Genomic DNA, 27,931 nt, shown 5'->3' on the forward strand with positions numbered 1-27,931 from the left:
CTTGTGGAATCTCCACACTGTTCTCCAAAATGGCTGCACCAACTTATATTCCCACCAACAGTGTAGGAGGATTCTCCTTTCTCTACATCCTCTCCAGCACATGTTGTTTCCTGTCTTGTTAATTTTGGCCATTCTAACTGGTATAAGGTGGTATCTCAATGTGGTTTTAATTTGAATCTCTCTTATGGCTAGTGATGATGAACATTTTTTCATGTGTCTGATAGCCATTTGTATGTCTTCATTGGAGAAGTGTCTGTTCATATCTTCTGCCCATTTTTTTATATGATTGTCTGTTTTGTGTGGGTAGTTCTTATTTCTTAACTGAATAAGTAAATATGTTTTAGATAATCTTCTTGAGAGACTAAGAAGTCATATTAGATTTATGCTTCCTCGTTATTTGGTTGGCAGAAATATTCTGTTTCTTTTCTGCTGGCTTCAGGGTCAAGTTTGGTCTTTCTTTTCTGTTTGCCTTCTGGTTAAGGTTGTGTGACTGCTGCTTCCTTTCATTGTTGTGTTTTTTTTTTTTTTTCTTTTTTTGGTTGTTGCTATAGACTTGGTTTAGATAATGTCAGAACTTCTTATTGGTTCCTACATGATATTTTCTGACACCACTTCTAATATTCTAACACCAAATGTATGGTTTTTCCAACATTAGCCAGTTCTCTGACACCAAGTGGGTGTCCCAACAATTAAATTCTGGTGGTAACTCTTGGAATTACATCAGGTTAAGGGATCAGTCCCACAAGGCTGCCCCCACTTCAGATATCATCTGTAAATGTGGTCCCAGGTTACCCACACTTTTACCTAGCTGACTACATATTTGGGGGTTCCCATGATCCCCCTTTAGGTTTGGCAATTCACTAGAATGACACACAGAAAACACTACTCATGCTTACCAGTATTACAACTTAAATTTTGCCAGTTATAAACTTACCATTTTATTACAACATACTTAAAGTTTATTACAACTCGGAAATAGCCACATTGACGAGAGCATATGTATGGGGGTTGGGGAGCGCTTCCCCCTCCTAGCATGTGTCATGAACTCAGAAGCTCTCAGCATCTTCTTCAGGAGTTTTTATTGTAGTCAATCCTCAGGACATTCTGTTTGATGACTGTTGCTATTGGAGTTGAGAGGACTTTGTGTTTAAAAATACTGAATCCAGAAACAGGCTATGGGTAGCTGCTGAAATAGAACAGAACTAGCTATCTTGGCCGAATGAAGGAAATATTTGTGTAAACTCTTCCTCTTCCAAGAGAAAAACTTGGTGTGTTAGGCTGGAAGGGGGACTAGGAGGTTAAATAACCATAGCTGGAGCAGCTAGAAACCAGAAACTTAGCCAGGCCTCCTCCTAGATCATTATTGTTTAACCCTCTCCAGTGGGGTTTAAGATGTAGCCTCAAGATCATGAAAAAATGGTTTCCCTTTTCTGGGAAGTGAAGAGTTTTGTGGTGATTCTGTCATTTTGTGAAAAATAGGGAAAAAGCAGGAAGTGATAGGTATCTGTTCACCATAAAATAACTTCTTTCCCAGGGCACCTGGGTAGCTCAGTTGGTTAAGTTTTCAAATCTATTTTTTTCTTTAATGATTTTGTTTATTTAATAGAGAGAGAGAGTGTACACGAGTCAGGGGAGGAGCAGAGGGAGGAGAAGTGGACTCCCCAGGGAGCAGGAGCCAGATGTGGGGCTCTCTCCCAGGACCCGGGGATTGTGACCTGAGCTGGAGGCAGACGCCTAACCAGCTGAGCCACGAAAGCACCCAAAGCTTCCGACTCTTGATTTCAGCTCAGGTCATGATCTCATGGTCTTGGGATCAAGCCCCACATCAGTCTCCATGCTCAGTGGGGAGTCTGCTTGAGATTCTCCCTCTCCCTCTCACCACTGGTATGCTCGCGCACTCTCTTTCTCTCTCTCTCTCAAATAAATAAATAAATAAATCTTTAAAAAAAAAATTCTCTCCCCATGAGACAGCAAAATCCTACATGGCGATTTTCCTCAAATCATTTAAAAAAGAATTGATTTTCAAAATGTAAAATCTAGAGTTCATTAACAAAAACTTGAGAAAAGCATGTACAAAGAAGAAGAAAAATGAATTATAGTTAATACCCCAACATTAATAGTTAGGTGTCAGTACCATAAAAAGGAATGGTGAAGGGTGGAAAATATATCTGGATTTTTTTTTTCATTTAACATTATCACATAGGCAGCGTTTTGCTGTTGTTGATAAATATCACACAGATAGTAGAGGACAGTGGTTTAGAGTAGAGGCTCTGGCACCAAAGTGCCTGGATTCAGTTCACAGCCCACCACTGATGGGCTGTATGACCTTGAAGTCACTGAACTGCTCCCTGGCTCAAGTTTATCATCTGTAAAATGGGGATGATAATGGCATCTAACTCAGAGATTGAAGGCTAATGTAAAAGACTTCATACATGTTTCTTGTCAAAATAAAGATTTTATTGTAACATTAATTTATGTATATAGGTGAGATTTTATAAAACAGAAAAGCAGAAGAACTCAAAATCACCCATTATCATGTATAACGGTACTTAACCTTTCCCCCAATGTTCTGACATTCAGACCGCTATTCCTGCCCCTTCATACCATATTAAATTGAATCAGTCATGAATTAGTGATGGTTAAAACAGTCTGGGACCTGAGCTTTCCCCAGCCAGAGTGGAGCCTGTGGGTTTTCTGTAACCAGGATGAAATCAGAGCCAGTCCACAACCAGTTAACTGAAGGTTCACCATATTAGGAATGAGTAGGTGAGAAGTATCTTCGTAAAGGATTTTTTCCTTCAGCGTTAGAGGTTATTTCCTTAGCTTGGAATCCCAGAAATGGAAACACAGCGTCACCAGATGAGAAATGTTGTTTTCTAGAAGGGTTGCACTGATTTTAAACTTAGAGCTACAATGTACGAGCTTGCCCCACTTACTGTAGGCTCCCAAATCCTCCACGCCCCCTTCCCCACCTCCACTTTGGACCTCAGAGCAGAGACACTGAGGAAGTTGTTGGGTGTGCCAAAACTCTGCAATAGTTAATTCTAATCAAAATCAGCTCTCACCTCCTGGTCCTTCCCACTAGTTCATTCCTCCCTCCTTCAGGGCCTTTCTTAATCCCTTTCCCATCCTTTTCCCATCCTGGCTTTGTGTGATCCCCTCGTGTAGCCTTCCTCTTCTTTAGTTGGAGGGAAAAAAATCATGGAATTGAAGTGTTCCCATGATGACGTTCATGACCTTAGCAACTAGAAGTGTTATCCCCCAGCCGGGTACCCTCATTTTAGTAAAGGGTTCCTGGAGCATTGTTGAACCTGAAGGACGGAACTTGATGGTAAAATCTGGGGCAGTGGAATACACAAAGAGGGTGATATTTTGAGTCTGGGCCCTTCAAGTTACGCAAATGGAGGGTGTGCAAAGTGTGAGACCCGTTGCGTGGATGGGGTGAAGCCAGGCCCAGGTCCCGAGAGGCCCTTACTTCCTCTCTGGCAAAGCACTAACTGCTCAGCACAGAAACCGGTGAAGTGGGTCTCTGGGAGGAACCGTGAAGGGAAGATTGTTTATTGAATTGGACATAATAAAAGACTGGTCAGCAGCACGTGCAGATTCTGTATATAAAACATAACTTTACGATACCAGGCAGGGCTCCTTTTATGGCTTTTTTATCTTCTGGTTGAAGTTACCAAGGGTGTGGAGGGCTTTTGCTGACGTGTGGTCAGTGATGTGATTACATTGCATGTCTGCGGGGAAGCAGAGCCAGGAGGCTTCTGAGGGCGGCCAATGCCCCAGTTACCTTGGTCTGAACTCTGAGTTGCGGAAGGTGGGTGTCTTAGGAATTCCCCAAGGTCTTAGGTGTGCTTTATGGTAAGGAATTATACAGGTATCTCTCTGTGGACTCCCACATCTTTGAGGGACTAAAAAGTCAAAGAAATAGAGTATGTCTGAGGAAAAATGGGGGGGGGCAGGCAGATAAACCACAGGATGCCCTAGGGTTATGGAAGGATAAGGATAAGTATAGGCAAATTATTAGAACTTAAAAGGTGAGGCCTACCTAGTTCAGACAGAGTCCGAGGTGTCCTAAAAGGAGGATGAGAGAAATGGAAAGCTTAGCCCAACGTTAGCCTCAGTGATGTTCCCAGGAGACTTTTGACTACAGCCAGATGGGAAAATGGTCTTGAGAGCAGATGGTGGGAACCAACTAGAGCTGGTCAGTTCCCAGCTTCCCCTTCCTCCCTGAAAGAAAAGGCTTTGGTCCCATAGTGGTCCCTCCTTACTCCTAGCCTTATCTGTTCCTTTCTAGCCTGATCCAGCCTGAAGATGACCCCACTGGCCGCGGTGGCGTCTGGCCCTCGAGCCCAGCTCTTTGCCTGCTCCCTCAGGCTGGGCACTCAGCAGATTAGCCTCCTTCAGCTGCACACAAGGTCCAGCCTTGCCGCCAAGAACCACTATGAAGTGCTAGTGCTGGGTGGGGGCAGCGGTGGGATCAGTATGGCCGCCCGCATGAAGAGGAGAGTGGGTGCGGAGAACGTCGCCATTGTTGAGCCCAGTGAGGTAAGTCTCCCCTTTTTGAATCCCTGTGCCTGTGTGTAGGTGTGTGTGCGTGTTAGAGGCTAGGGTGTGGATGGCTGTAGGCCCTGTTGCTGTCCTGTTCCCATGTTAGTGCTTCTCCTTCTGTGTACAAAGGATTGGGAGAAGGGGGGGAGAGGGAGAATGGGAGAGGACAGATCTCTAGGCTTTCGTGTTCTCTGTATTAGTTTCTTAGGGCTGCCATAACAAATGATCATAAACTGTGTGGCTTAAAACAGTAGATTTATTCTTTTTTTTTTTTTTTTAAAGATTTTATTTATTTATTTGAGAGAAACACAGTGAGAGAGGGAACACAAGCAGGGGAAGTGGGAGAGGGAGAAGCAGGCCTCCTGCCAAGCAGGGAGCCCGATGTGGGACTCGATCCCAGGACCCTGGGATCATGGCCTGAGCCGAAGGCAGATGCCTAACGACTGAACCACCTAGGTGCCCCAGTAGATTTATTCTTTCACAGTTCTGGAGGCTAGAAGTCTAATGCGAAGGTATTAGCAAGGTCATGCTCCCTCTGAAGGCTGTGGAGAGGAGAGGGAATCTGTCCCATACTTTTCTCCTAGCTTTGGTGGTTGTGGACAGTCTTTGGTGTTCCTTGACTTATAGCTGGCATCACTCCAATCTCTGCCTCTCTCTTCACATGGCCTTCTTTCTGTGTGTCTCTAATGTCTTCAGTGACCTTCTTATAAGGACACCAGTCCTTGGATTTAGGGCCAACTGTAATGCAGCATGACCTCATCTTAACTTGATTGCATCGGTGAAAACCCTATTTCCAAATAAGATCATATTCACAGGTACTGGTATCTTTTGGGGAGAGACAGTTCAACCCAAAAAGGTCTCCCAGTTCCAAGCTAGTATCCAGAGGGAGATCAGTGGCCATTACACTTTCTTTCTCTGTTCTAGTATGGAGAACAGGTGATGAGTTGAGAGTCAGGGAGGCCTCTGGGAAAGATGTTAGTGGGATTGAGAAATTGAAGAACCAGGGATTATAAACAGATTATAAAGCAGAAAAGGGTAGAGGTGCCAGGAAGCTGGGAAGTGTGTGTAAGGCTCTATTTCATGCAAAACATTTTAAGATGATCCAGTAGCTTCATAAAAAATATTCCAGATATTTGGTGGTTTGACTAATGTTTTGTGAGGAGCTGGGTGTACACGAGTTGGGAGCAGTGTCCTTGGGAGGAAAGCAAAATGGATCCAGTGCCTGTTTGATGGGGAAGGCAGGTCAAGAAAAGCTCATTCCTTTTCAAGAAGTCTGCAGAGCCACTGTGAGGTGTCCCGGGGCGTGCCTGTAGTCTCAGATGGATAGGCTGTGATCTGAGAGGGTGTGTTCTCAACCATTTCCTGTTTAAAGTGACTAATTCAGGGTCAGCAGTTTATTTTTTTAATTTTTATTTTATTTTATTTAAAATTGTTTTTTTTTTTTGAATTTGACAGAGGTCACAAGTAGGCTGAGAGGCAAGCAGAGAAAGAGGAGGGAGCAGGCTCCCCGCTGAGTAGAGAACCAGATGCAGGGCTCGATCCTAGGACCCTGGGATCATGACCTGAGCCGAAGGCAGAGGCTTAACCCACTGATCCACCCAGGCACCCCTATATTTTTAATTTTTAATTTTTTTAAATTAAAATTTTAACCAACTGAGCCACTCAGGTGCCCAAAATTAAATTTTTTAAAAGTTTTTATTTATTTGTCAGAGAGAGGGAAATAGAGAGCATGAGCAGTAGGGAAGGATAGAGGGAGAGGGAGAAGCAGGCTCCCCGCTGAGCAAGGAGCCAGACATGGGGCTCGATCCCAGGACCCTGGGATTATGACCTGAGCGAAAGGCAGCTGCTTAACCCACTGAGCCACCAAGGTGCCCCAGTGTTTTAAATTACACTGGACTGAGAGCTCCATCGGGCCTGTGGTGTGTTGTAGCTCACCCATGGGCACGTGTCCCACTGGGGCTAGTCTTGGTAACAACGGCTCTCTGAGGCACTGGGCACAATTCAGGAGGCCGGAGTCATGGCTGTCCTCCCCCGTGAGGAGGTGAAGGATAGAAGTCATTCAGGGGTGCTATGAGGGGTTCGGGTCTTTGATACTTTCTCTCCTGTGTCTGGTTTAGCGATTGGTGGAGCCAGTGCTTGTTTGTAGTCTAAAACAGAATCTGAGGTTGTGTTTTTATTCCTTTTCCTGTTCAAGATGGATTCGAAATTAGTGAGTTCTCACTACTGGAGACCTCTGCCTTCCTCTCTTTGAGCACCTCTATTACTGGCTGTATGGAGATTGCAAAGGCATTTTTCGTATCCTCTTTAGCATCTCTGTGGCTGGCAATTCTGTCCAGCCAGTTTGAGGCATTTTGCCGTGTTGAGAGTTCCTGATCCCTCCGGCCACTGCATGAGTGCACCAGGATTCTCAGAAACGGTTAGATCAATCTGCCCTTGGCCCATGAGCCAAAAAAAACTAGCTTAGTTTAAGTGAGGACCATCTAGAAAAACAGTGGATAACTCTAGATAACTCTTGAAAAATAGTGGAAATTTGGCATCGGGGGTAAGATCTGGTGCCTACTATCTTCGGGCATAAAACTCCTGAGACGGTGCCAGTCTCAGATGGCTCAGTGGGTTAAACGTCTGCCTTTGGCTCAGGTCATGATCTCAGGGTCCTGGGATTGAGCCCTGCATCGCTCTCTGCTTGAGCAGAGAGCCTGCTTCCCCCTCTATCTCTGCCTGTTGTTCTGCCTACCTGTGATCTCTCTCTCTGTGTCAAATAAATAAATAAAATCTTTATTTTTTAATAAATAAAATCTTAAAAAAAAAAAAAAAAACCCTGAGAAAGGAGAGGACATCCTAGGGCCAATAGTGTCTACAGTCCTCCATGGGCTTGGGAAGCGCCATTGGAAGTTCAGGAAGTTTTGAGACTCTTCAAAAGTGGTTGTAAACTTCCCAGACTTCCCAATGTCTCCAGATGGTTCTAAGGAACCACATTTAGGCTGCCATGCTTAATTTTTCTTTATGTCTGTGCATATAAATGTATCCATAATATGTGTGTGTGTGTATAATATAACATGTATATGTGTGTGTGTGTATGTGTATAATATAACATGTATATGTTAAGCATCAAATCAGCTTTGAGCAACAAATAATAAAATGGTCACAAAAGATAGTTGATGGCTTTTTTGGGATGATCTTGGCAGAATTCTTGTGTTAGGTTAAACTCCCTTCAGAGTTTAACATAATGGGAGACGCCAGTAGGTGGCTCGGGGGAGACTAACCTTCTAAGGCTTTTTTATGGGATGCTGCAAGGGGTAGGAGGGATAATTGAGAGTCTAGCTTATGTACCTTTCTCTATGACCCTTTTCGTCTCAAATCGAAACTGATCTTCAAATACTTTCTCAGAGGCATTTCTACCAGCCAATCTGGACACTGGTGGGCGCTGGAGCAAAGCAGCTATCCGCATCGGGCCGTCCCACTGCAAGTGTGATACCCTCTGGCGTAGAATGGATCAAAGCTCGAGTGGTTGAGCTGAACCCCGACAAGAACTGTGTCCACACAGACAGTGGCAAGGAGGTAAGCATTGGGGTCCTTTGGCTTTTGTTAGTCAGGGCTTGTGTTCATGGACAGCCATTAGCAAACAGGACCGCCACATGGAGGGCAACGTATATGCATGTGTGTGCATGGGTGTGTGTGTGTTGATAGTACACGAGGTGGGAAGGGGTGTGGTGGGTGAAGGGTGGGCTAGATGGAAGGAGCAAGTGACGAATAAATGAACAACTAAGACACGGATTTGTGGAACTGTTGCTCGGTTGCTTGGTACAGTATCTTGCATCTGAGTGTTTATTCAACAGATACTATCACCATATGTTCAAATAGCAGCACCTCCTTCCTTTTACTTTTGAAACAGTCGCTTCTCACTGTCAGTTGACCTCAGGAGGAAGACATTTGGAAAATAACCTTTCCTGTTATGCCAGGGGTGCTATGCTGGAGTCGTAAGGGACCATGGCAGTCCCCACGGTGTGGGGCTAAGGAAGGGCTAAGGAAGATTTCTGCTCCTGGAGTTTGAGACTCTGAAGTGTCAGTACCACTTAGAAGTCTGCTCCTAAAACCCAGAGATCAAAGCCGCTATAGGGACGAGAGCAGGATGGTGAGGTGACAGACTCAGAAGTCCTCTGCAGGGTTCTGTCCTCTGGTCTGCCCCTGAGCCAAGCACCCTGGTAGGCGTTGTCACAGAACTGTAGAATCTGAGAGTTGTTGGGGAACTGAAAGGTTTCCAAGTCCAATCCCTTCCTCTAAACAGGGACTCATTGGCTGCAGGGAGTTGTAACCCTTCCTGGGGTCATGGATCTTTCTGAGCACCCGATAAAAAGCCTTATCTAGAAAGTGCATATACATACCAGTTTAAAAGAAAAAAAGATTGAGAGAGAGAGAGAGAAAGAATGTGCGCATGTGCGTACACACACTGGGGGAGCAGCAGAGGAAGAGGGACAGAGTTCTGAGCAGACTCCCTACTGAGTGTGGAGTCCACTTGGGACTCCATCTCAGGATCCTGAGATGATTAAATTTTGCATTAAATTTCATTGAGTTTAGAGAGTCTTTTTTTTTTTTAAATATTTTATTTATTTGAGAGAGAGAGAGAGTGCGCAGAGTTGGGGTTTCCTTATCCCCTCCAGCCCATCTGTCTGTGTGTCTTTCTCTCTCTCTCTCTCTGTCTTTTTCTAGATTTTATGTATTGGGACACCTGGGTGGCTCAGTCAGTTAAGCATCTGCCTTTGGCTCAGGTCATGATGCCAGGGTCCTGGGATTGAACCCCGCATCAGGCTCCCTGCTCAGCTGGAACCTACCTCTCCTTCATCTCCCTGCTCGTGCTCTCTTCTCACTGTCTGTCTCTTAAATAAAATAAAATCTTAAAAGAAAGATTTTATTTATTTATTTGAAACAGAAAGAGCACACAACAAACAGGGGAACACTGGAGAGAGAAAGAAGCTCCCAGCTGAGTAGGGAACCTGATACAGGGCTCTATCCCAGGACCCTGAGATCATGACCTGAGCCAAAGGCAGAGGCTTTAACCAATTGAGCCACCCAGGTGTCCCTCCTTCTTTCTTTTCTAAAGTAAGCTCTAGGGGTGCCTGGATGCTTCCTAGTCTTGATCTCAGCTCAGGTTATGATCTTAGGGTTGTGAGATCAAGCCCCAGGTTGGGCTCTGAGCTGAGTGTGGAGCCTGCTTGAGATTCTCTCTCCCTCTGCTGGCCACCCCCAACAATGCATGCTCCCTCTCTCTCAAAAAAAAAAAAAAAAAAAAATTTTTTTTTTTTTTTTAAAGTAAGCTCTATGCCCAATGTGGGTCAAACTCATGACTCAGAAATCAAGAGTTGCATGCTCTGGTCTGATAGAGCCGGCCCAGTGCCCTATTAAGTGTCTTCTATCAACAATACAGTTTTAGACATACATGAGTGAACAAGAACAAACATCCTTACTTTCCTGGTTTTATTTATTTATTTTTTAAAAGATTTTATTTATTTATTTGACAGACAGAGATCACAAGTAGGCAGAGAAGCAGGCAGAGAGAGAGGAGGAAACAGGCTCCCCACTGAGCAGAGAGCCCGATGCGGGGCTCGATCCCAGGACCTTGGGATCAGGGCCCGAGCCCAAGGCAGAGGCTTTAACCCACTGAGCCACCTAGGCCCCCCACTTTCCTGGTTTTAATTTTAAGCAGGGGAGGGCATACAATAACCAGTAGACATAATAAGTAAATGATACAGTGTGTTAGAAGGTAATGAGTATTAATGAAAAGAAGTAGAGCACAGTATTTGGAAGTGGGCCATTTGTGGGGAGGGATTGGATTTAAAATGGGTTGGTATTGACATGTCCAGGAGTTCTCTGACAACAAGCGATCAGTCTCCATTTTTTAACAGACGGGTCACATGAAAGTTCTGCCTCAGCAGAGCCAGAACCCACCCTTTCTGTAGCCTCTTTCATATTCTCTTGGGCCCCCAGGGCGTTTTGGGGCTTAATGCCTTTCTTGTTCCTTGCTTTGTCCTGTATGTAGGGTGGCCAAGAGTATCATTCAGTTTCTGTGGAGGAATTCTTCAACTGTTTGAGGGTGGCTCTTCTTGTCTGGGTACATCTAGTCTTCAGGTAGATTTGTGCCCTGACCCTACTTTGCTCAGCACTTTCTCCTGTCCTCCAGCCGCGTCTCCACGGCCCTCGCCATTGTCTCTGCCCTGCTGTGGACATCATCTGTGGATATCAGTGCCCCATGAAAGAGGTCGCCCAGAAGAGGAGGCAGGTTTACAGAACAGCCCAGAACAGAGTGACACTCTTCTTTCTCACAACTGGATATAGCCTAAATTAGCATTTGCCTTTTTACCAACCATTAGCACAGTGCTGATTCATGCTTGGCTTAAGGTCACTTTAGACTTCTGTTTTTTTTTTTCCCACATGACCCAGTGTCAGGTCACGCTTTCTCCATCTGTATCTAATATATGGATATATGTAATGGATTAGAATCTATATAATAGATGAGGATATATATAAGATTGATATATATATAAATGTTTTATATAAATATATATATATATATATATATAAAACTTACAAATGATGTCTCCCTGTTGATGGACTTATTTTCTCCAGAATCTCCAGGAGATCAGACAGTATTAAACAGAAGGCTGAGGTTCAGGGCTCCTTTCCTTTGGGTCCAGGATACCTGTCTCTGACCACGTACATCACCTGGTATAGCAGTGCTTGCCTCCTTGATTAGACCCCTTCACATTCCACATAGAGCTTAGAGCCCTCTGTGGTTCGATTCATGCGCATCTCAAGAATCATAAAATTATATCATCTCTTGAGAAAGAGAGGCACTGGTAGGTGTTCTCACTTCTGACCTTACTTAGACTTTACTTATGCTCAGACTGTTAGGAAAGTTGCAATGTCTTGTTTTAGGGTTAGAGAAGAAGTTGGTGTAAACTGGCAGGACTTTCTTCCAAGGTTTTATTAAGCAAAAGTCTCCTATTGCCAGATCTCAGAAATCTGCATATAACAACTCATGGGGGATGTCATCTTGTTGGTTTTATTGATCTTCCCAACTTGCCTGGATCTTGTGGATTTACAATTCTGTCATCCAGTTAGTATTTTTTTTTCCTAGCCATTATCCATGATGGCTTGGCTCTTGATTCTCAAGGTTCTCAAGCTCTTTAAGTTCAAGGTTTTAATTTGATAACATGTCCCTAGAGAGCTTTTTCTAGCTTGCAAAAATTAATCAACATTGTTTAATAAATATGTTTTGCTAACATTTTACCAAAATATTCCATTATTAGTTTATACATTAGTATTTCTTCAAGACTGAGTTGAAGTCTTTGCTGACATTCAGACGCAGTATGTCTCTGACTCTTCCCTGATGCAGGGGTCTGCTTGTCCGGAATGTGTCCTGTAGGCTGTGTGGACTGGCCCTTGTCCTTCTCCAGACCTAACCTGGTTCTGGTTCCTTTCTCTCTCTCATAGTTTCTGCACCAGCACATTTCCCTCTCATTTCCTCAGAAGCCTCGGGTTCCTTCTTCCCCAGGCCATTTGCACATGCTGAGTTTAATCTCTTTTCCTAGCTAACTCCTACTCATCTCTACCTTAGATATACCCCTTCAGGAAAGCTTTTCCTGACCTACTTGACTAGGTCAGATTCCCCCTTGACCTGCTATCACAGCATTCTGTGATGTAGTAGTTATTTCTATGATTATCTGATAATCCCTATCTCACCCACTAGACTGAGTTCTTGGAGGGGTGGGAACAGTATCTTTCTGGTTCAATGTTGTATGTCCAGGACCTAGCACAGTATGTCACATAGGAGATGCTCAGTAAATATATGTGAGCAAATTGTGTCTCAGTTTCTTTACCTGTATAAAATGGGACTAATAAGGAGTGCCTGGGTGGCTCAGTTGCTTAAGCATCTGACTCTTGATTTCGACTCAGATCATGATCTCAGGGTCGTGAGATCGAGCCCTGCACTGGACTCTGCGCTAAGTGCAGAGCCTGCTTGTCCCTCTCCTTCTGCTCCTCCTCGCTCTCTCTCTCTAAAATGAATAAATAAAATCTAAAAAAAAAAAATGGTTATAATACCACCTACCTCATTGAGTTGTTTTGAAGACTAAACAAATTAAAACATGCGAAAGACTCAGAACAGTCTCCTGCAGAGTGAATGCTCAAGAGATGTTACTCTTACTATTTTTTAAAGAACACAGGAGAAAAAAAAGAAAAAGGAAATACTTATTAGGTATCCACTGTGTGCTGACCTAGTTCTTAACCCCTGACTGACTGAAAGCAGTTTGCAGTCTGTGAACCTATTTGGTGTTCTTTTTCCAAATCACCAGGAGACATTTATTTGGTAGATGAGTCTGGAATTTCACCATGGAGAAAATCCCGTTTATGAGATTGTTAGTATCAGAGTTTACTGCCCCCACCTCCTGTAGAAGATGAGAATAGGTGCCCGTATTGAGCCTTCTGGCAATGTCTGCACTGTTGCCTATAATTGCTCAAAAGTCTTGTCTACAAGTTTTTGCAGTTCCTTAGAATTTAAATCATCTGGCCTGGAAACTTAGAAGGCTTAAGGCTTTCTTTTTGTTCTTTGCTCTCTTAGGGTTTATTCTCCCTTAATGATTTTCTTTCCATAATATTAAGCTTGTCTGTTACCAGTCCTTAAAAATAATCAATATTATACTGTAATTAAACAATCAGGGCGCATACAAACCAAAGATTTTTCTTGTTGACCGTGTTCATGTTTTGCCTATAGATCATCACCCACTAGATCCCATGTCCCATCTGGCCTCACTGACCTTGAAAACTCAGCATAGCTCAGTCAGGTAGTTAATGGGCCTGGTACACTGCTATGGAACAAGGAATTTTCAGGGTACAGCGCTCTATGGATAGGCACATCACACAGAGGAAGATGTGTATATTATTGTGTGCTTTGATAAATTACATATTTCACAAACAACTGAAATCATCCGTCCATCCAAGAAACATGACTGAGTTCCTCACTTTAATTTCAGGAATATTGAATAAGACAGACATAACCTTTATTGTCTGGGGTACTCAGTGTAGTGAGGGAAGATATTATTCCTATATAATGCAACCAGTTCTATAAAGCATCATATACACTAAGGAAGCTCCCAGAAGGGGCCAGCGGGGAGGGCAATTGAATCGTTGGGAGGCCTCACTGTGGAGGTGACCTTGGAGCTGAGCCTCCTGGATCCCAGGGAAGGACCTCTGCAGAAACTTGCTGTCCTTGGTTTCTCAGCCTGAGCTGAGCACTCTCAGGTCTTAGAGTCCTCTCTCTTCAACTGTGACCTACCCATCTTGCTGCTCTGCTTTTCCTTTTGAGTACAGGAATTCATTACAACCCATTTCGTTACCAATTCATTACCAACCCAATTCATTACAACAGCTTTGCTGGGCTCCTGACTTGCATCACGATCCTTCTCCACCTCCAGTTTTCTAGGCAAGTCCTGTTTCTTTACATCTCTCTTGCTTATACTTTCTGGCCTCAACTTTCTTCCCTTTGATCTTAAACCCACATCTCCCGTCATGATACTTATGGAAACTTTTGCCTTTGGCATGGGTGATCACAATATATTAATTAATTAATTAAATGTTTTATTTATTTATTTAAAGGATTTTATTTATTTATCTGACAGGGAGAGAGCTTGTGCGCAAGCATGGTGGGGGGTGGCAGGAAGTGGGAGAGGGAGAAGGAGACTCTCCGCTGAGCAGGGAGCTCAACGTGGGACTCGATCCCAGGACCCCAGGATCATGACCTGAGCTGAAGGCAGGTGCTTAACCGACTGAGCCACCCAGATGCCCCACAATACCCATATTTAAAGAGGGGATTTTAAATCACATCCTTTTCCATGACCCTCAAAATAGCAGTTTCTCACTTACAAAATCGATCCGATCCATATGGCAGGTCAGATTTGCTGGGGATTCACAGTTGACTCCACACATTTTAAAACTGATTGTCTTTTAAGATTAGGAAGTGCTTCTCTCACTCCTCAGCGCCTCAGCCTCAGCGGGAGGAGGTGTTAACAGAAGCACCACACAAACAGTCTGCTTCTTTGTATCCCTCTTCACTGTGTAAAAACAAGGAGTCTCAAGCCCTCTGGGGGCCAGGCAGGCTATTCAATGCTTGTGAAGCACTGAGGTGTGAGAAAGAAGCACTGAGGTGTGAGAAACAGACTGGCAGACATGATGGCAGATAGGAGCGTGACTCCCTGCCTGTGCCCTGCCCATCACCCACAGCCCCAAGGCATCCTCAGTAGAAAATGGAGGCATGGGGCTGGGGCTGAGTTACCCCTCCGGCTGCCACTTCTGGGATCCTGGTCTAAAATGCCATTGTTTTGTGTTGCAGATTTCCTACAAATACCTTATTATTGCTCTTGGGATTCAGCTGGACTATGAGAAGGTACGATTTTAAACTACTTCTATGTTGCACTGGCCTCCTTATGCCAAGTTCAAATGCTGCATTTAGTTGCTTTGTATTCATTTTGGCAGGAAAGGGTGCTAAGGGATCCTCTTTTAGCTTTTCTTTTTGCAGCAGTCTTTTTATGGTTTTTTAAAAAAATCTTTAAGATTTTGTCAACAATGTCAACCATGATGATATATGTTTTAGCTTTAAGCTTTAATCCAAGCTTAGCATCATACCCTAATGGCAATTCTTGTAAAACAGCAGGCTTTTCCAGACTCACAAGAAAACCCCCTTGCTGTGTAGAACTGAGTTGCCTCTTTCTCCCTTCAGTTCCACGGGGTGTCTGCACCATGATGTCCTGCTCCCTGGCCTGGTCAGCCAAAGGGGGGATCAGATTGCCTCTCTTTCTCTGACTGTCCCTATCTCCTCTGCTCCAGAGTTCCTGGGGAAGCAACTTGACTTGGATGAGGGGTCATAAAGTGCCCTTTGTGACCAGTCTTCTAAAACGAACTTGGTTACCGCTTTCTGGCACCTTTTTCCTTAACAACAACCTCTTCAAACTAGAGACAAGTAATGAAGGAGATACGAGATCAGCTGTTTGTTTATCCCTTGGATAGTGCATTTTGCTTTAGGAACCGGGAGAGATGGAGGGCACAAGAGGGGACCCTGAGGCAGTGGTCCAGAGTCTCGGCGTCTGGTTCTGTGTGGGTCTCTCAACCTCGCTCTTCTTCAGTTCCCTCATCTGTGTCTAGGATCCAGGATGATTTCCCCATCTGCCCCAGAGGCCTGCAGTGAACAACTATCCACTGTTAGCATGGGCTGAGACTTCAGAAGCATTAAAATATGAGGAGATTCTATAAAAATAATAATAGTGAGAATTATTGCTATTGAAACTGCTGCTATTACAACTACTTAAACTGTAGCAGGAGATAATAATGGTCAATAATCGGAGGAATAGCCGCTTTTCACACTGAGCCTCGTGGAGGAGATCCTAGCACTGTTTCCTTGACAGCTAAGGGGTGCGTGTCGCGTGGTTGCCCTACAGTCTGGAGAACAGCCTGGGAGGTTCTGAAGGACCAACCCACCCTCATCACTGATTTTTGATGGTTCTCTGTGCTCTTGCTGGAAGTACTGGTGCTCGATATTCAGCCATCTTCACAGCACTCTATGAACCTTCTAGCAGCCAAGTCAAATGTCCAGTTAATCTCACTGGCAGGAACACAGACACTTTGTGGGGCACTTACCGCGTGGGTGCCATTTTTCTAAGCACTTTCTGTGTGTGGTCTCATATCCTTCTGCCAACAGCCCTCTGGAGCAGTTACTTTTACACCCATTTTACAGATGATGAACATAAACTCGGTGTACATTAGAACCAACCAGAGAGCCAGACAGAGTTCTGGGCTTGCCCCTGAGTTTCTGAATTAGTAGGTCTGGGTGGGGACTGATCATTTGCATTCCTAGCAAGTTCCCAGGAACTGCCCTTGAGACCCACTGGCTTAGGGATATTTGATATTTACCCAGGGTCATAACACTTGTAAGTGGAAAAGCCGGGACTCAAGCCAGATCGGTGTGGTTCCCAAGTCCATGTTTTTAATGGCCAGCCTTTACTGCCTTTACCAAGAGTTGGTACAACTGATAAAGGGTAGTTTAGGTTTGTGATTATTGACAATATGGCCCTTGATTCTGCCTGTCCTTCTTCCCAGTAAGGCAACTGATTCTCCAAAAAGGAAGCGTGGCTGGCTTCTTGTCCTCACCTTGATGGTGGGAAGAGATACGTTCAAACCACACTCCCAAGGCCAGCAAGGCAAAGGCCTTCCCGTGGGCCGAGTCCATTCTGTGGTTTGGCTCCTGACTCCAGGCACCACAGTCCTGATCTTAGCAGGTCCCTCGCCCTCTTGCCTACTCCAGTGTGTGTGAATCCTAGGGCCTCACGATTGCACTGAAATATTGGTTATTGAAATGGCAGAGAACGAAGGCGCTAAAAAAGAGTTTTGCACTTAGAAAATTTATACCTGTGAATTTGCAGTTTTGTTAAGAAATAATTGTTTTGTGTGCTTTCTTGCAGATCAAAGGCTTACCTGAAGGTTTTGACCATCCCAAAATAGGGTCCAATTATTCAGTGAAGACGGTGGAGAAGACGTGGAAAGCTCTGCAGGACTTCAAGGAAGGCAATGCCATCTTTACCTTCCCAAATACCCCTGTAAAATGTGCTGGAGCGCCCCAGAAGATCATGTATTTGTCAGAAGCCTATTTCCAGAAGGTACGCTTCCTCCCCAGGGATAGAGACACTGAGGGCAGGCGGTGCTGATCCAGTAATGCCAGAATTCCATTTTATCCATGTCAAAATATCTTTTTTATTTATAAATTTTTATTATGTATCCACCAAATTATATAATTGGGAGTTTATAAAGTAGAAAAAAGGGAGTCACTATAATCCAATTACTTTAATATAGCTGCTGTTATCAATTTGACATGTCCTTCTATTTTTTCCCTATACATTCCTTTTTTAAGAGAGAGAGAGAGAAAGAGAGAGCATGCACGCAAGCATGGGGGGTGCAGATGGAGAGGGAAAGAGAGAGAATCTTAAGCAGGATACATGCCCAGAGCTGAGCCCAATGAAGGGCTTGATCTCAGGACTCTGAGATCAAGAGTTGGAGCCTTAAGTGACTGAGCTACCCAGGTGCCCCAATTTTTTTTTTTTTTAACATGCTTTTAATCATGCCATACAAATTTTGATGCACTACTTGTTATTAAATAATCTTTGTAACATAATTTTAATGTCTATATAGACATCTACTGGGGAGATACATTAGAGATTGTTTAAATTTTTCCATGTACCTGAATAATTGGTTGTTCACATAACAATATCCTCAGGGCGCCTGTGTAGCTCAGTTGGTTAAGTGGCTGCCTTTCGGCTCAGGTCATGATCCCAGGACCCTGGGATGGAGCCCTGCATTGGGCTCCCTGCTTAGTGGAGAACCTGCTTCTCCCTCTCCCTCTGCCCGCTGCTCTGCCTACTTGTGCTCTCTCTCTGTCTCTCTGTCAAATAAATAAATAAATAAATCTTTAAAAAAAAAAGTATCCTCCATTGCTCTCACTCAAGTTCAAAGTTATGAATATTTTTTGGCTCTTGATAAACATCTTAGAAAACACAGTAGGCAAAATGCCAATTCTAAAGGCAAAAAAAAAAAAGTGTTGACCTAGAACTTCAGACTTGGGTGGAAAGAGTTCTTTGGGTGGGGACACTCCACATGCCTCCAGCATGTCGGCAGCTTGAGTCCATCTGGCCCGAAGCAGCAGGAAGCGGCTCTTGGCCTCCTACCGAGGTGTGGGTTGTCACATTTGGTTTATTGCAGTGTAGTTTGACCTGAGGCAATGGCAGGATTCAGAGCAGCCTGTGGTTCTGTAAAGGGGCAGGTGAGAGAAGGGGAGAGGTAGCTGGGACAGAAGAGCCCTCTGAATGCAATGCTTGGAACCCACCCTGGGAAGCCTTCACCTGAGTTATGCAAACCCGTGCCAGCCACCCCGGGGAATTAAGGAACAGTTCGAGTCATTGTTTCTGTTTCTAAGAAATGTCATTCTGGGTCATGAGAATTACTGGATGGCACAGGCTTTTGAGGTTTCTACCCACCTAACTTCTTTCCAATAGTGTGATCCAGGGGCACCTGGGTGGCTTAGTCCATTAGGCATCTGACTCTTGATTTTTGGCTCAGGTCATGATTGCAGGGTCATAATCTCAGGGTCATGAGATCAAGCCCAGTGTTGAGCTTCACATCGGACTCTGTGTTTGGCGTGGAGTCTGGTTGAGATTCTCTTTCTCTCTCTCCCCTGCGCCTCCCCAACCTCTTTCTTTCTCTCCAGATGAACAGACAAGCAAATAGTGTGCTCCAGATGAACAAATCCCAAAAGGAGCTGAACAAAGAAAAAGAGAGACTAGCTGCTTCTTCCCACCTGGACTTCTCTTTGCAAACTCTTTTCTATAGAGGCTTAGATGGCCAAGAGGAAGTTTCTCTTTCAGGCCCTGTGAGATCTTAGGCATTTGGGAAAATACCAGCCTCTGAAACATATGAACAATACAAGCATATATGAGCCAATGGGATGGGAACTTTGGTCACTGCTGTTCCCGCAGCACCTAGAACAGTACCAGCCACCTCTAGGACCTCATTAAATACTGACTGAGTGGATGACCAAATGAGTATATCAATAAACAATTCAGCTTGTCTTTCCCTGGACTTGACTTCATCTCTGGCCTTCACATGGATGGCACCCTTGACTCAAATATGCACTTAGTTCCTATGTCACTGACAGAAAATAAGGAGATAGTGAATTGGTTCACACCTTGCCCCACCAGTGTATAGTGATGGAGCAAGCTGTGAGCTCTCTTCTGAGGGTTTTAATTCTTTTAATTCTTGTCTAGGTGTTTTTTTTGTTTGTTTTGTTTTTTAAGATTTTTTACTTATTTATTCGACAGAGATCACCAGTAGGCAGAGAGGGAAGGGGAAGCAAGCTCCCCGCTGAGCAGAGAACCCATTGCGGGGCTCGATCCCAGGACCTTGAGATCATGACCTGAGCTGAAGGCAGAGGCTTTAACCAACTGAGCCACCCAGGCACCCCTCTTGTCTAGGCTTAAAAAAAAAAAAAAAAAAAAAAAGGTGGCTGGAGTAATGCTTTGATGTTGGTTGTTTCTGTTCTTTCCATTTTTTCCAGACAGGGAAGCGATCCAAGGCCAATATCATTTTCAACACTTCTCTTGGAACCATTTTTGGGGTTAAGAAGTATGCAGCTGCCCTGCAGGAGATCATCCAGGAGAGGAACCTCACCGTTAACTATAAGCAAAACCTCATCGAAGTCCGAGCTGATAGACAGGAGGCTGTTTTTGAGAATCTGGACAAACCTGGAGAGACCCAAGTGATCTCAGTGAGTGGGGGAGTGAAGCTTGCCAGCCCCACGCACCTCTGGATGCTGGCAACATCATGCCTCCCACCTCCCAGTTGCCATCCTTGTGCTGGGGGAGGCTGGTTATAATGAGCGCACCAGGGCAGCGGAGGGGAGGAGGTGGACCAGAATAGACCGGAAGGAGAAAGGGGCAAGAGGTGGTGTCCCTGGGAGCTGAGGAGCATTTACCTACTGGTATCAGGTGCCTTTTGATCCTGTTTTGTATCTCCATTCTTCTTCCCCTGAGTCACTTGAAGTAGCCAAAAATATTTGATGACTTCAGGTCTTGCCTAGAGTTCAGGAAGGGCTTCCTTCAATGGAGGATTTGGTGATTGTCTTGTTTTACGGAGAAACAGCCCTGCCTGTGGGTTGTTCACGACGGATGGGGGTGTCTTTAAACATCTTTCACCTGTGCACAAGAGGAGGCGCTTCAGAATCCTTGCAGGATCTTGCAGAGCCATGCCCTGATGTGGGAAGATGGAGCCTCTGTGTATGGGCTTGGATTCCGTGTGCGTGTTCCTTCTTCCGTGTAGAGGGAATGGTCCTTCTGCAGACGTGTATGAGGCTGAAGAGCAGGATGTAAAGGCATCTGGAGAAGCATCCATGGGAGAATCACTTGTTTACAGCACGCTGGCAAGAGCCATTAGCAATGAGAAAATGGCTCACAGTGACATTTTATTCATTCTGCAGCTTTAGAGGAATGAAGGGTTCCATTAAAAAAAGGAATTTTGAAGTGAGTCAACGACGAATCTTCTAAACATCAAAACTTCACATTTTAAGCTTTTTAGTGCAGGCTTGTTCTAAAATGTATTGCACATATCTTTCCTTTCTTAAGTGGTGTGTATTGACTCTCATTTAAAATGTTACTGATGACTCAAGGTCATAATTTTAAACTTTTTTTTTTTTAAAGACTTTATTTATTTATTTGACAGAGAGAGATCACAAGTAGAGAGAGAGAGGAGGAAACAGGCTCCCTGCTGAGTAGAGAGCCCGATGCGGGACTCGATCCCAGGACCCTGAGATCATGACCTGAGCCGAAGGCAGTGGCTTAACCCACTGAGCCACCCAGGCGTCCAATTTTAAACTTTTATTTGCAAATAATCTTAAACTCAGAGAAGCTACAAACATAAAACCAGGACAAAGAAAACTGTGTGCTGCATAGCCTTTACCTAGATTCATTTATTATTGGGTTTTGCCCTATTGGCTTTATCATTTGACCTCTCTCTCTCTCCTAATATAATATATAATATAATATAATATAATATAATATAATATATTTTCAAAGCCTCTAAAGGTGAATTATATACTTCATATAGCATGGCCCTTTACCTAAATACTTTACTGTAAATCTTTTAAGAGAGCCCTATTCTTTTACATAACCACAGTACAGTTACCAATTCAGGTAACTTAGCATGGGCACAATATTTTAGTCTGTTGTTTATATTCGGTTTTGTTGATTGGCCTAGTAGCATTTATAGTGTTTTTCTCCCTCCAGGGCAGAACCCAGTCCACAGGCAGGTATTGTCTATAATTGGGATGTCTCTTGAGCATCCTTTGATCTGGAACATTTCTATGGCCTTCCTTGGTTGATATTTTGGAATAATACAGACCACCTCACACTGCTTCATTTTTTAATAGAGTGCTCCTCATTTTGGGTTTGCTTATGTTTTCTTGTGATCAGTTTCTGGCTGTGCATTTTAGACTGAAGTGTACTGTATAAGTGATGTCCTGTCTTTTTAGGGTATCACGTTTGAGAGCACACAGTGGTCAAATGCCCCTCATTGATGATATTCATTTGGATCAACAGTCAAGAGATGGCCCAATTTCTCTACTGTTTAACTATTATTCATTTTCCCCTCTTGCTACTAATAAGAAGTTTGTGGGGAGGGTGGCTCAGTGGGTTAATAAGCCTCTGCCTTCAGCTCAGGTCATGGTCTTGGGGTCCTGGGATCGAGCCCTGCATCGGGCTCCCTGCTCAGCGGGGAGCCTGCTTCCTCCTCACTCTCTGCCTGCCTCTCTGCCTGCTTTTGATCTCTGTCAAAAAAAATAAATAAAATCTTAAAAAAAAGGTTGTGAGGAAACACCTTAAGGTCAAGCAAACATTGTACTCCCTCCTCATTAAGTTTCCCACTGGATTTACCATCCACTGATCATTTTTGCCTAATCCAGTCTTTACTATGGCAGTTGGAAAATGGTGTTTTTTTCCAATTAAGCATTTTCTCTACCTTTAACAGTAGGCTGTTAGCATTCTGTCTGCAAAAGCCCTCCCTTCTCTCTTAATTCATTAGTTATTGGTATGAACTCATGAATTTTGTTTTAACCCCCAATGGTTTATAATTCCTTACTGTCCATAATTATTTTGGTGCTCACATTGTCCAGATTTGGTCAGTAGGAGCCCTTTCAAGATGGCGATGGCCTTGTGACTTGTTGCTGCCATATTTTTGAGCATTTTCTTGCTTTCTGGTGTCACAGGATGTCCCAGGCTCATCTGATACCTGCTTGCTACAGCTCACGGTCCTAATTTTGAGTAGCTTTTTTTTTTTTTTTTAAAGATTTTATTTATTTATTTGAGAGGAAGAGAGAGAGAATGAGAGAGACAGAGCATGAGAAGAGAGAGGTCAGCAGGAGAAGCAGACTCCTTGCTGAGCAGGGAGCCCGATGTGGGACTGATCCCGGGACTCCAGGATCATGAGCTGAGCCAAAGGCAGTCGCTTAACGAACTTGGCCACCCAGGCGCCCCTTTGAATAGCTTTTTATATAGTTATGCTCCTAGGGCCTACTGGAGCTAGTTATCACCTCCAAAAGGGTCTCAGACAACTCTGTTATTTGATTTTATATGTGCCTTTTTTTAGCTTTTCAGTTTTCTTTTTTCCTGGCTGTCAGGCAGTTTTAAGTGACTTCAGAAGGTCCCTCCAGCTTCCGCTCATCTAAGCTGCTGCTGCTTATTCTTTATTGACTGGCAAATGAGATAGCCAAACTTGTTCAATTCTTTGTAAAGTAAAGTGAATGGGCTACAAGTCAGGGCCCCCAGCATAGTTATATGAGCAAAGTGTATGCCTTTGAGTGCATGAACTTAATTTTGTTATTCGGTGGTTTTTACTCCAGTTCTCAGCTGTGCTCTTGATAGTTGAAGTTGTGGATGAGAACTTGGATAAATAAATGGTTCTTCTTCTTCTTCTTCTTTTTTTTTCTTTTTAAGATTTTATTTACTTATTTGACAGACAGAGATCACAAGTAGGCAGAGCAGCAGGAAGAGAGAGGCTCTGCTGGCTCCGTGCTGAGCAGAGAGCCCAATGCTGGGCTTAGTCCCAGGACCCTGGGATCATAACCTGAGCCGAAGGCAGAGGCTTTAGCCCACTGAGCCACCCAGGCACCCCTAAATGGTTATTCTTCTAAAGGGTTTATAAAGAAGAAGGATATTTGGTCCCCTTTGAGTGATAGGATTTCAGGTCAGATTTTCTTTCCAAACCCAAGGGATTTCAAAAAATTTGCTAAAAGGTGTTGAAGTAGTGCTCCCAGCCCTGACTGCACATGGAAATTACTTGGGGAGCTTTTAAATGTTCTGATGGCTAAGTCTAACCCCCACAGATTTTAATTAATTAGTTTGGGGGGTGTGAAATGATGATTGGGAGTTTCAAAATTTCCTCTGATAATTCTCGTGTACAGGCAGGATTGAGAATCACCACTGTAAAGAATTAAAAAAAAAAAGAAAAGAAAAGAAAAAGAAAGCCTATAGCCTAAATTGTTCAATGGTCAGTGATAATGTATTTCTTTATAGATAAGCAAATGGAAGGTGAAATGGCTTGTCCATATAATGACATTCTGTTTTTCATTTTTTTTTTTTTTAAGATTTTATTATTTGTCAGAGAGAGAGAGTGAGCACAAGCAGGCAAAAGGAGAAGCAGGCTTCCTGCTGAGCAGGGAGTCCAGTGCAGGGCTCCACGTGGGGCTCTGTGGAGTGAAGGCAGACGTTTAAGGACTGAGCCACCCAGGCGCCCCCTGTTTTTCATTGTAAACAAACCTGTTCCTTCAGGCCAGAGCTTCTAAGACCTACAGGTTTTGTGTGTCAGAATCTCTATTTTTGTTTGAGATTTTGTTAGAGTGTGGAGTCCTGGGCCTCACCCAGACCCGCTGCACTGGGCTCTGGGGGTGGTGGGCCCCAGGAACCTGCATTTCCCACAAGCCTCCCAAATGCTGCTTCTCAACATGAAAATTTCAAAACCGCTATTTGGAATAGATTATTTTCTGGTGATGAAGGAGAACCAAGTTCTTCATTATACACGGTTTGTGGAAATAACGTATGAAGGACAAGCTACGGCTAAATGCCTATGTTAATTTTCAATACATCTGTAAAGCAGACCTTAGTATATCTTTTGTAGGATTTTAGTTCAATTAAAACTTCATGCCTTTATGATTATATGGAAACATTTAACTTTCCTTCTAGCAAAGATGTATGGAATTCATGTGTACTTGTGAAATTTAAGCACATTGATGCCAGTGGATTGAGATGACTCTGGTAAGATTTCTCCCTCAGCTAAAAAAAAAAAAAGAAAGAAAAAGTAGTTTTGGTTAATTATAGAAAAACAGACCCAGCCTTAGTAATTTGGTGGATGATGGCTGTGGCCCATTTCATACATTATCTTGCAGTCATGTGCTCGGTTTCCATGGTCATTAGGAGACGCAGGCTCAGGGGCCTGTGCCAATAAAGAACTACCCAAGATCCCCTTGGAAAGGAGTACTGGCCATTTACAGCACTGTCCTGCCTTAGGGCTAATTACACTTCTAACCGGCTGAGAGTGGGAATAAAGACAAGCCACCTCCTTAACTCCTTCTGCTGTCCGTGATTGCTGTCCATGATTGCCATGATTGTCCCACCAACGAGGGCATGGACCTCCTTACGGAAGCCAGGACCTATGGACTGTCACAAAGCTGGGATTGTCTTAAGAGGCTAAAGTTTGCACCTTAATGAAATGTTTTGGGACTCTTTTTTTTTTTTTTTTTTAAAGATTTTATTTATTTACTTGAGAGAGAGACAGTGAGAGAGAGCATGAATGAGGAGAAGGTCAGAGAGAGAAGCAGACTCCCCACGGAGCTGGGAGCCCGATGCGGGACTCGATTCCGGGACTCCAGGATCATGACCTGAACCGAAGGCAGTTGTCCAACCAACTGAGCCACCCAGGCGTCCCTGTTTTGGGACTCTTAAATCAGGTTGAAATCACTAGAGTTTATACATAATAATAATAAAAAGACTGAAAAGGATAAACTACAGAAATGTTATATAAACAAAAAGGTATTACATAAATTTAAAAAATTAAATGAGCCATCCGAATTGATCATGGTGGGTTAGAGCAGTGCTGCCAAGGGTGTGGTTGACATAGGATTTTTTTTAGGGGGGGAAAAAATCCACCCTGTCCCCTACACTGTTCAGTAAACCCTTCACTGAATCAGATTCCTCTCTCCTCCAAAATGCTAGTGAATATTCTCACCACCCTTTATTTCACCTTAAATTGGCATTCTGTTGGTTTTCTTCATAGATTTTGGAAGTCCACCGGTATTTGGGAAGGGTGTTCCCTTACCAGCTCTGCACACAGTTTTTACAGGTTTTGGGGACTCTGAGCACCTTTTTTGCAAAATAAAACCGAAGTACCAGACTTTGCAAGTAGACAGCCAAGGATCAGGGAGAGCAACTGAGAACCACCACGTCCTTTTTTTTAGGAGTAACAGACACATTGGGGTTAGTGAGGTTCTTTCCGGTGTTTCTGATTCACAATCCCTTCTGCCCAGAAGGATCACGTCAGCTGTCTATGGGGAGACCACATCAGGCAAGAGAATGGTTAGTTGTTTTATCAGGACGCTGCCTGGGAGCATTTAAGACCTTGGAGAAGGTGTGGATTAGTGCAAACGTGAAGTAGGTAGTGCACGGTTCAGTGTCTGGATAAGGGAGGTTGGGGGACAACTTTTGAGGCTGGACAAATAACTGGAAAAAACACCCATGTGGATGTTTTCCTTTGTAGTATGAAATGCTTCATGTAACACCACCCATGAGTTCGCCAGATGTCCTCAAGACAAGTCCTGTGGCTGATGCTGCTGGCTGGGTGGACGTTGATAAAGAAACTCTTCAACACAAGAAATACCCCAATGTTTTCGGCATCGGGGACTGCACCAACCTTCCCACGTCAAAGACCGCAGCCGCAGTGGGTAAGAGAATGAGCTAGGTTTCTTACTCTTTCAGAATGATGTCACCCTGAAGTCACTGTCATCACAAAAACCAAAGCTTGGCACAAATGGCATTTCATTAATAATAAACCTTCTGTGGCCTAGAAATGACTTCAGCCACCCTAACACAGCTACCCCAACACCCTGACACAGAAGCAGGTTGTCTGTGAACTAAGTTTTAGCATCCTATGAGGAAAAAAGAGCCTCCTGACCTCATCTGCCTTTGTTTGGGTCCGAGAAGTGGTTTGCCAGGCAGGGGGCATTTGGGAGAGGGTACCATTTTTCCAGATCTCTGGAATTCCATTACTTCTCATCCTGCCACACTCCTCTGCCCGGCCTCTTTTTTGCCTGTGACACAAGGCAGGTTGGCTATTTTTCTTTAGCTTGAAACACTGTAAAGCTGGGGAAGTATTTGTTTCCACAGAAAACACATGCAAGTCAATGAAAGCTTGTAGACCAGAAAATTGTTCTCGTAGGACAAATAGAGTGGAGCGTGCCATCATTGGTGCACGATTAAGGCCTCAGCCTGGAAAACTAAATTCTTTCCCTCCATGTTCTGCACTAGCAGTGATGAGGAGAATTGGCTTTTAGATGCTGTCCTCTCTAGACAAGAACTGTCTTCTCCGGGTGCTATAAAATACAGACATTCCCGCGGCTGGGATGAGAGTATTTTGTGTGAATTGCACACCCATAGAACAGGTTGGCTGTTACTTTCACTACTGCAACCCACGAAGGGCTTTCTGGGAAACCCACTCAATGTCTTTATCATTATTAATAATCATTGCCCCCCCCAACTCTTGATTTCAAAAATCTCAAACCGTGAAAAATTGGGAAGTACAATGAATATTCTGATAGCCTTTAAATATTAACCAACAGTCATCTTTTGTAACATTGGCTTGATTACTCTCTCTCTATATTTTTTTTGGCAAGTCATCTGAAAGTGGGTTTTGACGTAGTAATATCTCACCCTCAAGTACATCAACCTATATCTCTTTAAGAACAAGGACTTTCTCTTCTATATCCATAAGACCATCTGCTGCCAATGGACCCCACCGATCGTGGACTAAAACTAAGACTCAAAAAACAATGATTTCATTAAATTCATTGTTGCCCCTGTTGTTAAGATACAGTGGGAGGGATAAGCAATTGCAAAATAAAAAGGGGGGTACTTAACTTACTGCTTCTAATAAAAGGAAGGGGGGGCTCTGCATAACCTTAGGAGAGAAATACTGTTTCTGGGTAAATCACACTGGAGTCATTAAAACAGTCTATCAGCCGTTAAAAGGGGGTGGGGTATAGAACTGGCTAAAAAGTCAAAGATTTGACTAGTCTCCAAAGAAAAGGGGGGAATGTAAGGACCTACTTAGCAAGAGGGTTTCATTAAAGTTCAACTGTCCCTGCTCCCGTTCCCCCAGGGGATTCACTTAAAAACAAGTCCGGATAACCAGCTCCAGGTAATAAAGCCCAGATATAAGGGTGGGTCAGGCCAGGTGGAGACATCTGATCAGTGGGGGGATGCATACTGTCTCCCTGGTTACCAAGGAGAATGGACCCTGCCCTTTGGGAGCCTTTTGGGCGCCAATCCCAACCAAGGTGATAGGCTGGGTCAAATGTCTACTAGGGTAAATTATAACTCAGTTGGCCACCTGTGCGTGGCCAGGCCCGACCGCATGGCCTTTGCCTTTAAAAGCTAGTCTGTGAAACAGAGAAGGGTCGCCCTCTCTTATAAGAGGTGCATCCCGAACATTTGGTTAGATTCTTGATGCTTGGTGCGAAATAAAGCTTTGCTTG

At 43.9% G+C, this 27,931-nt stretch overlaps 1 protein-coding gene across 2 annotated transcripts in view; it reads left to right on the forward strand.

Moving 5' to 3' along the window:
• Window positions 1–27,931, forward strand: part of SQOR (sulfide quinone oxidoreductase) — a 51,166-nt gene that overhangs the window by 16,954 nt on the left and 6,281 nt on the right. For both annotated transcript variants that reach the window (XM_059371194.1, XM_059371195.1), the window contains exons 2-7: window positions 4,298–4,548; window positions 7,939–8,109; window positions 14,933–14,986; window positions 17,055–17,249; window positions 19,697–19,906; window positions 25,939–26,122. In XM_059371194.1, the coding sequence (XP_059227177.1) occupies window positions 4,315–4,548; window positions 7,939–8,109; window positions 14,933–14,986; window positions 17,055–17,249; window positions 19,697–19,906; window positions 25,939–26,122 (1,048 nt within the window). In that variant the 5' untranslated portion in view covers window positions 4,298–4,314. The remainder of the gene's footprint in view (window positions 1–4,297; window positions 4,549–7,938; window positions 8,110–14,932; window positions 14,987–17,054; window positions 17,250–19,696; window positions 19,907–25,938; window positions 26,123–27,931) is intronic.

The sequence above is a fragment of the Mustela nigripes genome, chromosome 13 (assembly GCF_022355385.1).
Source record: "Mustela nigripes isolate SB6536 chromosome 13, MUSNIG.SB6536, whole genome shotgun sequence".
Lineage (NCBI taxonomy): Eukaryota > Metazoa > Chordata > Mammalia > Carnivora > Mustelidae > Mustela > Mustela nigripes.